Raw genomic sequence first — 13,711 nt, forward strand, 5'->3', positions numbered from 1 at the left:
TTTAGTCACATCACTGAATGACAGGTTTCAGAGGAACAGCCGTGTTAGTCTGTATTCGCAAAAAGAAAAGGAGTACTTGTGGCACCTTAGAGACTAACCAATTTATTTGAGCATGAGCTTTCGTGAGCTACAGCTCACTTCATCAGATGAATGAATTCACTGAATGAAGCCTCCCAACCTCCATGAGCGGTAGGGGAACAGCATTATCCATTCTACAGTGCAGTGCAGAAAGAAGTGATCTGACCAAGGCCACAAGCAGAGGAGGGAGAAGATCTCAGGAATCAACTTACCAAGAGATGTGGTGGATCAAGGCTGATGTCTCTTTAAAAATATGTTCTAGTTCAAGCACAATTTGTATAGGCTGGAGGCGGGAATTCCTGGGTGAAATTCCATGTGAGCTCAGCCTCCATTAACTGACCAGAGACTCCCTGACTCTATGAGTGGTAACCTGTGGGATTTCCCTCACACACTCCCATCCTGGCACCCAGCCTGGAAGCCGGCCTCACGCTCCAAGCCTCAGCGCAGCCCCTGAGGCGGGAAGGTCGACGCCCGGCCGGGCCGTGGGCCTGCGTAAGGAGTCGGTGTGGACTGGCGTCCGGTGGCGCAGTGTGGGCGGGAACCAGACGATGGGGTGGGTGGGCGCGCGTGCTCGCTGCTCCCTCCTCTACGATCGCTACGCACAGAGTCGTCGGTCGAGGCAGGCGCCTTAAGATGGCGGCGGTCGCCGGGCCGGGCTCCTAGCTCAGCCATGGGGGTATTTTACTGTCCCCTTTGCCACCTCACCGCCTTTGTGGGTCGGCGCCACCTCTACAGCGCTAGCCACCAGCGACGGCTCCGGGAGGCGCTCGGCCGCCTGCAGGCCAAGGTGAGAGCCGGGAGCCACCGCACTCCCGCTGCCTCTCCAGTAGCTGGGCAGGGAGCTGCTGCCCGCGCTTGGGGGCTGCCTGCTGGGATACAAGGGAGCTTGGGGTGTGGAGCCGCGCCGTCGAGCGGGAGGGGGCGGGGAGCCAGGACGCCTGGGTTCTGTCCCCAGCTCACAGTTTGACCTGGAGTGCGGCACGTCTCTTCCCTGTGTCTCTGCTTCCCCATCCGGAAATATGAGGCTCAAACATTGCGGATCTGTCAGGCACGCTAAATGTGAAATAATAGAGGTGCTTGGGCTTCACACAACTTCTCTTTGGTGGCAACTAAGTCAGCATTTCCCAGAGCATGGACTGTGGGCCTCCAGGGGTGGGAGACGCGCCACAAGGGTGTAACCAGACACTGCCATTCTCCCTTAGCCCACCTTTCTGAGGGTTTTTTTTAAAGTAAGTTTCTAACTTTTTTGATTGTGAAGAAAAGATCCAAAATGTGAAGTGAGTGTAAATGATGCAGAGATGTCCAACAGAGTTTGGCCACCCAAACCACTAATTCTGAGGTGTGACCAGCCCTCTTCATTTCAGTGGCTACTTATGCCAATGTCAGTCAAAGGCTAAAGCTATGCCACTGGCAGTTGAACCACAAAACTTTTGTCTTTGAGGTGTTAAGAAAACACTCCTCTCGAAGGACAAAGTTTTGTCAACGACAAGCGCCAGTGTGAACAGCACTTTGTCGGCAGGAAAACCGACAAACAGCAGCTATACTCTGCGACTTTTAGCGGCATGGCTGTAGCGACACAGCCAGGTTGTGAAAAACTGTGTGGTGTAGACAGAGCCTTAGACTTCATTGCGGGGGAAAAAGTGTGTTTTTATGTTGAGATAGCTATGTTGATATAAAAGTCTGTTAGAGTCATCAGTAGTTTTTACCTGGATGTAGCTAGTTGATGTAAATCCCACATGGCGGATATAAGGTTGACATTGATGTAAAATCTACTTGGGCCTTGTCACCACTTGTTTACATAGAGATAAGTATCTCACCTTAGCTATCGCCATGTAAACAACATCTTTTTCTGCCGTGAAGACAAAGCCTAAACATCAACATTAACTATTTTACTACTCATGAAAGCATGTGGGAAAGGAGAGGACAATTAATATTACAAAAATCTGCACTGGTGTTTATTAAAGTGTATGGGGGAAGGGGAGATGAGAGTTCAGAGGACTAGCTGGGTGGAGGAGCATGAGACAAAGATGTATACATTAAAAGGCATAGCCCTTTTCAAGCAGACGATGGGAGTGTAAGGGCCATGATTCGTTCAATTTTTGTAAAGAGGCTCCGCTTTCAAAAATTTGGTAAACACCAGCTAATTCACTTCTCTTCCCTCCTTCAATCAGGTGCAGTTGGCTCGGAAGATGATTAAAAATGCAGTGGTCGTGAAGTATGACGCAGGGGAGCATGAACAACTCTTCTGGTGTCTCTGCTGCAAGCAGGAGGTGAAAAGGCACCTGAGCCATGGGAGCCTGACAGTGCTGCATGGGGGACTTCTGCAGCACATGGCCAGGTATGGTGTCCACAGCCCTGTCTGCATCCCGGGGGATGTTACATGGTTTAATAATACTTTGTATGTGCATAGCTCCTTAACTCTGAGGCACAGAGATGAAGTGACATGCTTCAAACCATATAGTGAATCAGTGGCGGAGCTGAGACTAAAACCAAGGAGTTAGTAACTAGATTCCTGCTGTAACCAATTTGATATGCTTGTGTAGGACAAGAAGTTAACATAATTCCAGTTCTGCTGAAGTTTCTGACAGCCCTTAGTCTTTATTCCTCCCTTGCCACTGACTTGCTATGTGATTTTGGGCAAGTCACTTCCCTTCTGTTTACCTCCATGATCTTATGTGGAGGTTGTGAGAACTAATTGTAAAGTGTTTGATGCAAGTTGCTTAACATGTGCAGCTTTCTTAATTTGTCCACTCCAGAAGTGAATAAGTAAAGAAAACACATCCAAGATGGTCTTCAGTTTATATTTCTAAAATGTGCTCAACCTTATTTACATACAGAATCTATATTAAGTGTCTCCTAGGGAGCACATGATGACAATTCAGATATGGAAGTGTTGATCTTAAAGAAAACCCACTGCTTAAAATCCAATTACCTTAACAACATTAAACTAGTAACTTAAATGACTCCTAACTCTTCCAGTATAGTTATCCACAAATAATATTTTAATGGTAGGTCTGTATAATATTGTACTTCTAAAAAAAACTTACTGAAATGAGATGCAAGCTTTGTATAGCTGTAGTGAGATAACACTTTGCTGTTCCATAAATCTTTCCTTATTAAAGTGTGTTTGCTCAGAGACAGCTTTCATTAGCTTTTGTGTGGACTTATTTGTGAGATATAGGAAGAAGAAATGCTCAACACTCTAGAACTACAGTGATGACCATGATACAACTATCCAGGGAAACAGACGTGCTCTCTGCTTCTTTCAAGGCTTCTGTGATTCAGCCAAAATTCTACATCGGAGAAGGGCATGAACCAAACACCAGATTTTAGTGGTGTGTGGCACCCAAACACGCCTGTTGAATGCAAAATTTTTATTCTATACTTTGCTTTTTCATGTTGCTTTAATGAGCAATGAAAACCAATACCTGTAGTAAGAAGAAAAGGAGTACTTGTGGCACCTTAGAGACTAACCAATTTATTAGAGCATAAGCTTTCGTGAGCTTATGCTCTAATAAATTGGTTAGTCTCTAAGGTGCCACAAGTACTCCTTTTCTTTTTGCGAATACAGACTAACACGGCTGTTACTCTAATACCTGTAGTGTTACAGCATATCTTACCTTCTTCCAATATCCGTTTCTCTTGGTATCCCTACCTCTCTATTTTTTGTCACATAACCATGGGCAACCCAGGAAGCTGCTCTATCAGTGTAAGTTAATAAATATATCTGTTTGAGATAAGCTGTTAAAGAGACATCTATGCCAGTTATTAATCATGTGCTCTCTACTTAATTAAGATTGGGAGTTCAGGCTTTAAGTGATTTAATCAAACTTGGTTTTATTCTTTTTTCTTTTTTTCTTTTAAAGCCTGGAGCATAAAAAAGAAGCCAACAAGTTCTGGTGGGAGAACAAAGCAGAAGCCAAATTAAAGCAGCAGTTTCTGATTTCCTCTGAGGAGTATGAACGGTATGTAGGCACCTTGTCTGTTTCTTTGCTTAGGGGTATAGGATTTGCTACATTAGATCCAACTGTTGATTCAAAAGTCTTTGGAACAGAGATGTTTTAGTGTGTGTATTTGTGGTGTATAAATAAATAGCCGAGACTCCTGCTTTGAGCAGCAACCAGTATCTGATACCATCATCCCCTGCACCTGGCTAGTTACATTGTGCTAGAGATGATTTTCTGACTTGCCCCAAGTGATCACCTCACTTTGTCGAGCATAAGATTAGCTCACCTTCTATTAGCATCATTATTAAAAAAAAAAGCTGAGTCATAATATTATCCAGCCATGTGTTTCATCTAGTCATATATACATTGCAAAATGTTATCATTCATCATAGCTTATCTTCCACGGGCTTTACAACCAGTAACTAATTAATCCTTGCAGGGTCCCTGCAAATGTAAGCCACCTTATCCCTGTCTTACAAATAGGGAAACTAAGGCACAGAGATTCAATGTCAGAGGTTGAGGTAGAAATTCAGGTGTTCCCAGCAGTTCAGCTGTCAGTCTAACTCAGGCCACAAAAGTGACTGATCTCTCAAATACTCTTTCAGGTTCAAATCATCACTTGTCAAAGCTCTGGATGCTTTTGAAGAAAAAGAGGATGAGGTCATTAAAGAGGTGAACAGAGATGTCCTAGGTGTGCTGTGCCTGACTTACCTGTTTGCTTTGCCTTTTGTCCTCATTCTGTTTTTTGCTTTGTTCGATTCCAGATGGCATCCCATATCCGAGAAGTGGAGCAGAGCAGACAGGAAATGGTACATGCTGTCTTAGAGGTTTGTTTTCCCAGGATGCACCTGAGCAGTATCCAGCAAATGATTGTTTCCACAAGCCCTCTGAGTTCTTATAAATGGCTATTTTCTGCATTGATTCTTAAGTTGAAAGTACATACAATTTATTTCTAATAACTTGTTCTCTCACTGACCAGTCGGGAGATTCTGATGTGACAATTGATAGGACTGCTGCTCTGTGGTTGCAAATCTCTGGCTTCATTCAGGTGTGGTTATCCGTCTCACAAATAGTGCAGTGCTTATGTTTGAGTGATCGTGGTGACTGAAATCTTCTTATCCTTGCTAGTCCTTCTAGGATAGGGTTGGATGTGGGTGACAGAGAAGGAATCTGGAATAAAATGTACTATTATACCAGCACTGGGGGAAAACTAGACACTTAAATACTCTTGTTTATAAGATACTAGTATGTATGTTACCTTCATGCATTGCATTCTCTAAAGAAGCACCTGGAACCAGATATATCCTCTTGCTGGGAATTCAGTCTTTCACTTACAGGGGATGGAATCTGTTTGGCCTTTTTGACTATACTCAAACAGACTAGGTAAAGTTATTGGCCCTTTTATCTTTTTAAAAAGGGCAAAAATTGTCTGACTCCATAGAAAGGGCATTGTGATGTTGTAGATTCACTCAATGACTCCAGTTCAAATTGCTCCATTTACAGATAAAAAAGATTGCACTTTATAACTGTAGGTGCTGCAAGCACCCTGGGATCCTCAAGTAAGTCTGGCTCCGTCGTCCTCAGCAATAAATATTCTGCAATTTGAACCTAGCTTACAGTTCTGTTGGTGATTCACAAGCCATTGAAAAGAGCTCCCTCTATTTGTTTTCTCTTGCTAGCACTGCAGAGCCAGGGCAAACCAAAAAAAAAAGTTAGTATCTACGCTGAAAATTCCTTGCCTCCAGATCACAAACATTGAATGTATGATTGCAATATGAGGTGTTTCATAAAACAGGAAGGGCCTTACTGTTGAATACCAGAAAAAATGTTTATTTTTCCTGAATCAAACTCAGCCTCAAACCGAGACAGAATTTTGTGATGAATCCTCTGCCTTCAGTACACCTGGAGGGCATAAAAGGTAAGAAATCTGCCTTTTATATCATCGTGTGTGTCTCTTCTGCTTAGGAGTTTTGAATTTGGTGAAATGCTGAGTAGCATTTATCGAGAGTTACTAACACTGTTTCCCTGGTCAGTATAGTTAGGACATTGATGACTATTGCTATCACTGTACCATTTCTCTGAGTTAACACAGTTCTCAAGAGCAGCAGCAGGCACCTTCAGCCGTCTGCAAACCCCTAGTGGGCAAATTAATCTTTCCTTCAGTATCCTAGAACAAACAATTAATTTTACCCTTTCTGAAAAGGTGGATAATGTCCTGCCTCCAAAACGGTGTTTTCAGGACTAAACTTTGCAAAGAACTAGACTGTCGGAGTGGTTTATAAATGCTAATTATTGTTTGCTGCTGAATTTCCTCTCCTCGTCCCCATTAAAAATCTCCAAACTTGAACACACTGAAGTATTTATGCCTCACCTGTTTCCCAGAAAATGTATTTAACAATTTCATGGTGTAGGTTGAAAAACATTTGCTGTTGTCTGGATACCAAATGCCTCCTGTCAGAGGGTATTTTGGCTCCTGTGTTCTAGTGACTTCACCATCATCACGGAAGAGCACCTTGATCCAAGTGTGATTCAGATAACACCTGATTTAGATTGGATGGAAGAAAACCATGCTCTGACTTTTATTGGCCACCAGGTAAGGTTGGAGAGGGGCTTACAGAGTCACTTTCCTTTTTTCATGAGTACTGGTATTTCAGATCATAGCGAATGGAATTCATACTTTTAGCATTTGGTAAGAAACAGAATTATGGTTTGTAGGCTTCCCGAGTGGCATAGCTACTGCGAAAGCAACCCAATGGATTTCAGCAACTGAGTGGGTGAAACTCTTCGCCCTGAAACATGGAACTTCTGTTTCACTAACTGAATGTTTCCTAAAAGAAATGCACTGAAAATGAAAGATCCCTAGTACACGCTATCTATTAGATGGTGATAGAGAAAAAGACACTTATTCTTTGTTTATCTGTATTTCAAAGTTTCATTAGGGGAGGGAATTTCAAATGGAATGCATAATCCCATGAGCTGCTTATTTTCATGATCAGGTTCCCCTTGTCTATTTGTCCATACTTGAAGATCTATGCAATCCAATAGTTTATTAATTGATACTGTTTTTTAGTGTCTCTCTCCTGTGATAGTACAAAGTTACAATAAAAGTTGCTTTTTTTTAAATCCTCCAATTCTAATTGGGATTTTCTTAATTTTTTGAAAACAGGAATCTGAAGGGAAGGGAAATATTCACACAGGTACATGTTTAATTGTTGCCAGGGTTTTTCACTTTTACGACCTTATCAAATGTTTCTGGGCTGAATCCAACAGAAGACTGCAAAGTAACTTAAAAACATAAAATTGTGGCAGGAGTCTGAGAACTGTTAACTGACTTTAGGTATTAGAATTGGGTGGAGCAAAATCAGGCTTGTAATGGAAACTCCTTTGAAACTGTAACTGTATGGTTGCAAAGTATGAACTGTCATGGTTCTTAGCTGTCAAAATTGAGATGCTTAGTCCTTTATTTTTTCCACAAAGGAGGAAGCAAACAGTATAGTACTTCCAGGAGAAAGCCATTTCACCACTGATTTGTTAGGGAAACTCTGTATGCAGAAATTTGGGGGTACTTCTCCTATCCTCTCCCCCTAGGTCTGTATTTAGGGTTATTTCAGTAGCCCAGCACCTTCCCTATTACCTTCTAGGTGCCAAACCTCCTTGGCTGATGCAGGATGAAGAGGAATTTGGAAGTAAACACCAGATTGGACCTTCATATGAGGAATTTCTCAAAGAACGTGAGTGGCTTTGGATATTACTACTTGAATATATTGAGGTGAGGTCTAGTTTTATTTAAAAAGAAAATCACTATACATAGAATGGTCTGCTATGAAGTCTGACAAATATGCGTATAAGACTAAGTGGTGCAGGGTAGATGAGATACATTAAACTCTGCTTGGAGGCTAGGTAATGATGATTTTCTGATAATCCTGGAGATGAATTCCAGTTAGACTCTAGTTAGGGGAAAGAGGAAAAAAAAATAAAAAAATCCTCTTCAGAAAGAGACCAGTATTCTCCCAACCACTTTTTCTGTAAGTTTACCTAAAATGTTTGATAGAACCTCTTCACTCTCTCTGAACTAATGATTCTTAGAGGAGAAGCAGAAGCTGAAAAAACTTCCAACAGATCGTGTTGGTGCCAACTTTGATCACACCTCTGAGACAGGTGAAGGCTGGCTTCCCTCCTTTGGGCGGGTCTGGAATCATGGCAGAAGGTGGCAATCCAGGTAAGCATATACATATGATGGGCTGACATTAAATTCAAGAGGTGAGGTTCCTTGTACATATACACTGTTGGCAATTTGTAGGAAAGGAATTTCTCAAATGATCAACAGAAGTAGTAACATGTATTGCTGAAAGTAGTAAGAGGAGTTAATGCTCCATGTGTGAAGCCTTGGAGCTGTCAAATTCTAGTGCTGAAATATCTCACATGCCACCTTTTAAACAGTCATGTCTCTACTGCAGAAATACTGAGTACAAAACTAAGTACAGATTTAGATTTGTGAACGCTACTGAATTACAGGGGGTGCTGTTTGCCATAGCTACCTGAAGAGTAGAAACATCCTTATGAAATATTTAGACTGTGATAACACTCCCCCCTGAAAGTGCACATAAGTATTGCTGATTATAGTATGTTTCCTAGCATGCTGCATTCTCCAAGCTGACTTTTTCATGGATTTTTTTTTTTTTAAGACATCAGTTCAAAGCTGAATCAGGTAAAGAAAAAGGAAGGAAGACCCGAAAAAGACCAAAATCTGAGGTTCAATGAAAAAGCACGCACCACCTCGTATTTAGTATACAAAGTGTATAATGTTGTTAATGCTGTTATAGTTACTGTATATCCAGCTATATAGAAGACATGAACTCAAACTAATTATGCTTAAATGGGACTTCACTGTACTGCCCTACAGTGTAGATGAAAAGGAGGCCAAGGCATCTTTGGCCAGAGCTATCACATAATATCATCAAGATGCTTGAGTTTTTTTTACTCCATCTCGCCCCCTTAAGAAGACACAAAGTTAATTGAACAATTTTATTGTATACATAAGAAATATTGCAGAGGTGACTGGAAAACCTGCAAAGCAAAAAATACTGAGTTAGTCAATCAGTTGTGTGGAACTCATTGTCTAATAAAGTTTGTCCTACTGCAACATTTCTAATGTGCAAAAAGTCCTCCACTCCTGCCTCTTTTTATGAAGAGAGTTTAGATGGTTGGTTGCTATTGACTACAGAGCAAGTTCCAGAAGCCTTAATAAAAAGGCAACCAGGGGCCTAAGGCAAGCATGGAGTGAGCCTGGCAGAAATGATCTACCCTATCTTGTGTCAGATATCCGTTACTATTTAATAGCACAACCTCTATTTCCTTCTTCCACTCATGGGCAGGCAATAATTCAGTTTTAGTGCTTCCAGCACTATATGGCTGTTTGTTTTTACTCTGTTCAGAAGTAGATTCCTATCAGGGATTTCACAAGGCCCTGGAGAAGTCCACCATGAGGAATTCACATTAGGATTTTGGCTAGCAGTTCTATTAACCACATGTACATCAGAGGGGAAGGGATACCAGCAACTCTAGAATTTAAATAGCACCTCACTTTTTTAAGCATCCTCCCCACCAGCAGGTGCATCTCCCCCCTTCGTGTTTCTGGTGTAAATCACTTGGGCTCGGTGCTTGGACACAAGTTTGATCAAACCTACAAAGGAAGCAGGAAACATTTATGAAAAAAATGTGCAGAATCTTTAAACAGTGTTAACATAACCTGGGGAGGCCCACACTTCTGAAGGCTAACAGCTCTACATTTCAGAGTAGCAGCCATGTTAGTCTGTATTCGCCAAAAGAAAAGGAGGACTTGTGGCACCTTAGAGACTAATTTATTTGAGCATAAGCTTTCGTGAGCTACAGCTCACTTCATCAGCTGCATCTACATTGAGAGCTTCAGACAGAGGGCTAATAACCTGTTGTTTCAAGACAGCATATTAAGAACAGTTCCACTGTGCCTTCTACAGTGGGAACACAAATGAATTCCTCTTGAAGCAACCAGAGTCAAAGGTCCTGTCTAGAACACAGTAGTCCTAACACTAAATGTTTTGTAGGATAGCAGGACTTCAGTATGATCCAGGAACAGTTATCATTGCAAAACATTCTGTTGTCAGCAATGTTGCCTCTAAATTTTTTCCATTCATGTGCACCAAATTATTAAGGTAATGTGCACCACCAGTAGACACAAACCTAGATATAATATATATATATATTTTTAAAAGGTACCATAGCGATGATTACTTCAAGCCTAGACAACTCACTACTTAAAGAATTAAATTTAAGAGAAAGAAAAAATAATGAAATGCAGAGACCAGTCAAAAAATTCAAATAATAGCACGTTGAAAGAATTAAATTAGAGAATTATGTGCATTGCAGGAAGTATCACAACGGAAGTATGTGTCGGGAGGTGAGAGTGAGACACACAGGTTGCCCCTTTAAGCAGATCAGCACAGCAGCAGCCACCAGCAAGCTCCCTCCATCCCACTCCTGAGTCCCGTCACATCCCCCCACTCTGCTCTGCAGAAACGGGATACAGGGGCAGAAGGATAGGGATAGGATGGACAGACACCCTGATATCAGTGTTCCCTCCTCCCTCAGCTCTGCATAGCAAGCAGGAGGCTCTGGGGAGGAGCTCCACAGTAGATGGCAAGAAGGGCACCTGACATGCATAGCACTTTATAGCAGGCTGGGCAGCCGGTGCAGCTTAGAGGGAACTGAGGTTGTCAGCAGACCTGGTTACATAGTTTTCTCCTAACACTATTTTCTACACTAGGTAGGATCTTTACTGTTCACAACCAGATACTATGGATGTCACGCATCAATTTTTTGCATTATATTTAAAAATATTATGAACACAAGTAACTTGTGTAGGAACAGATTATATCAATTCTGATATGGTCTTACAGAGATAGATATTTTACTTGGCATTTTAATGTATTAGACCAGGGGTCCTCAACATGGTGCCCGCGGGCACAATGGCACCCACCAGGGCAGTTGTGTGTGCCCGCAGGACACACCACCACCAAAATGCCGCTGAGGAGCATTGCCGTTTCTCAGCAGCAAGGCTTCTTTCTGCTGCTGCCTGCCACAGTCTGTTGGGAATACGAATGTGCTATTCCCACAGAAAGGTTGGGGACCACTGTATTAGACTGATACAAAAAGAAAGGTGATTTGAGATATTTAAAAACTTAAAATGCTCATTATTGAACTTTGTATACAAGCTACCTGCAAATAGATTTGTATCAAAAATCAATCACCAACAAGTAAGGGAGATAAAATAATAAATCTGGTTTGAGGTCTCCCAATCCACAGTTCAGTGTGTTTTTACCTTTGCTGAGCAGTTCTTGGAGGGCAGCCCTTGCTAAAGATCCTCGAATCTTCAACCTTTCGGAGACTACAGCTGGCGTGATGAGCTTGTAGTTGGGCACTTCTTTGCACAGTTTATCATAAGTAGCCTTATCAAACAAAACAAGGTTGTTCAGCTTGTCTCTTACTTTCCCTTTGGACCACTTCTGCAAGAATAAAAAGAAGGGGAACATCACCACCAAAGCAGCAACACAAATACCCCAATGAAAGCTTTGCCGTAATTTCAAGAACTGCGTCATCGGGTCACATAGCATTTCCTCCATGACCACCTAATGCAAGCTTGTTGCTCAGATGAGCACCAATTATAGAGAGACGACACCTATTCACTATGTTATCAGCACTGACGCATTAACACCACACTCTAACATGCACAAGGGGCCTTTTCTACACTACCGCAAAATGAAAATTTCAGAGCAGACAGCAACCAGGCATTTTTACCACTATTATTCAATCATGGGATGTTAAGCCACTTGACAGTCTGCTCAGTGCTATCAGTGCTGCACCAGTAAATCATCCCCACAAGTGGCAAAGTGTAACTTGAAAATGACATTTGCTTCTTTAGTCCTTTATAGATCACAAAGTTCCCACCCCACCAGCTCAATTTTCACATTTAAAAATTCAGGATTTAGCTACGGTGTAACAATATGGGACATCCCAAAATTAGTAAGATTAGGATTCAGAGTAACAGCCATGTTAGTCTGTATTCGCAAAAAGAAAAGGAGTACTTGTGGCACCTTAGAGACTAACCCTAACCAATTAGTCTGTAGCTCACGAAAGCTTATGCTCAAATAAATTGGTTAGTCTCTAAGGTGCCACAAGTACTCCTTTTCTTTTTAAGATTAGGATGTTATACTTACCAAGGAAGTGAAACTTCCTTCAGTGTTGAAAAGTCTTTTAGATCACCATTATACTAGAGGGGCAGGGGCTGCAATTTGCCCCCTTGCAACTCAAAAGTATAAAGGTTTGAAGAGATAATCCTAATTTCAATAGTCACATGGCATTCCCTCTTAAATAATTATATCAAGTTAAACTCTAAAGGACCATAGGGTTTATAATAACCTGCTAACATTTTAATCAGCTTATTTTCATGATCTACATGGGATCTAAGACATACAGTTGCCAATTAGCAATTAATATAATTTTTTTTGAAAGCACTTCAAGCCTTAAAAAACATTTAAAGAGCTCTATGACACAGGGAAACATCCCATTTTACAAATAAAATATTAAAACAGAATAACTTGCCCAAGGGAGTTAGTGACAAGAGTTTGGAAGCCTCACTCCCAGTCACCAAGGAGTTAGTCTGTAGTCACAACTACTGTTGAATATCAAATGCAGAAACCCTCCTATATAGTTCCTAAATGCAATTTACCAGTATGATTAAAGAAAATAGAGATTATTATAGAACAATACAATATCTCACCGTGTGACCTTAAGCACAGTTTAGGGCTCAGCTACACAGAAAAACTGACCACATAGCTACTGCTCTCTGTCCCCTAGCTCCCCAAAAAGAAAAGGAGGACTTGTGGCACCTTACAGACTAACAAATTTATTTGAGCATAAGCTTTCGTGAGCTACAAAGGAGATGATACGGACTCATCTTACAGAGGGCATGCAGAGAATAATTAGTGACAAAACTGCTCTGTCAGACCCTACTGCCGAGCACACACACCTGAGCCCAATGGACCCACGCACCACAGTGCAGACTCCTACCTTTTTTTTGGCTTTACCCCCAGATTTGTTCACTGGGTCCTTGTCTTTCTTAGCGGACTTCCCCGCATCCTTTTTCTTCTTATCATCCTTGGGGGGCTGTAGGAAAAAAAAGAGCCCGGAGGAGCGGGGGGAGAAGAGAAAAGAAAAATGAAAGCAGGCGCCCGCCCTGGGACAATCCGCCTCCACCCGACACCGCCAGGCGCAGACCCGTCGAGTGCGCGGGAAAAAGCGTCCACAGCAGAGCCCCCTCCCCAGCTTCCACGCAGCACAAGGGGGGTCGGGCCACGCGGCCCAAACATGAGCCTTCCCCACCCGGGCGCCTCCCAACGGGGGGAGAGTCCAGGGCTAGGCCTCCTCGAGGGAGCCGGCACCCACTTGCTCCAGCTGCCTCACAGAGAACCCTGTCCACGGCCAAGCCGAGGGGCTAGGCCCTGGGGCCGGCTCACCATGGCGGCGCCTGCTCCTGCTGCTTCAAGATGTCGGATGAGAAAGGAAAGAGTCTGCTCAAGGAGCCTGGGAAACCCCGTGCTTTCACTGCACTTCCGGAGCATGCAGCAACACCGCTTCTGGGTCAAAGAGAA

General features: G+C 42.5%; 3 protein-coding genes across 6 annotated transcripts in view; 1 reads left to right on the top strand and 2 right to left on the bottom strand.

Annotated features, from left to right (window-relative positions):
* The window catches only part of LOC140901585 (uncharacterized), a 58,812-nt gene extending 57,889 nt beyond the window's left edge, over positions 1–923 (bottom strand). For 3 of the 4 annotated variants that reach the window (XR_012155898.1, XR_012155899.1, XR_012155897.1), the window contains exon 1: positions 291–923. The gene's annotated coding sequence lies outside the window, so the exon portion shown is untranslated. The remainder of the gene's footprint in view (positions 1–290) is intronic. The other variant, XM_073320680.1, reaches the window with a different exon arrangement.
* CENATAC (centrosomal AT-AC splicing factor) lies at positions 617–11,513 on the top strand. Its single transcript, XM_073320677.1, has 11 exons — positions 617–865; positions 2,250–2,416; positions 3,945–4,043; positions 4,631–4,697; positions 4,790–4,852; positions 5,879–5,943; positions 6,510–6,618; positions 7,192–7,222; positions 7,667–7,756; positions 8,112–8,244; positions 8,711–11,513. The coding sequence occupies exons 1-11, from the start codon at positions 749–751 to the stop codon at positions 8,784–8,786; spliced, it is 1,017 nt and encodes a 338-aa protein (XP_073176778.1). The 5' UTR covers positions 617–748; the 3' UTR covers positions 8,787–11,513.
* On the bottom strand, positions 9,037–13,696 carry RPS25 (ribosomal protein S25). Its single transcript, XM_073320681.1, has 5 exons — positions 13,577–13,696; positions 13,131–13,226; positions 11,383–11,566; positions 9,610–9,708; positions 9,037–9,092 (listed from the first exon to the last, which is right to left on the bottom strand). Exons 1-4 carry the CDS (start codon positions 13,679–13,681, stop codon positions 9,614–9,616), a joined length of 480 nt encoding a protein of 159 aa, XP_073176782.1. The 5' UTR covers positions 13,682–13,696; the 3' UTR covers positions 9,037–9,092; positions 9,610–9,613.
* Between the last annotated feature and the right edge of the window lie 15 nt (positions 13,697–13,711).

This window comes from Lepidochelys kempii, chromosome 22 (genome assembly GCF_965140265.1).
Source record: "Lepidochelys kempii isolate rLepKem1 chromosome 22, rLepKem1.hap2, whole genome shotgun sequence".
In the NCBI taxonomy this organism is placed as follows: domain Eukaryota; kingdom Metazoa; phylum Chordata; order Testudines; family Cheloniidae; genus Lepidochelys; species Lepidochelys kempii.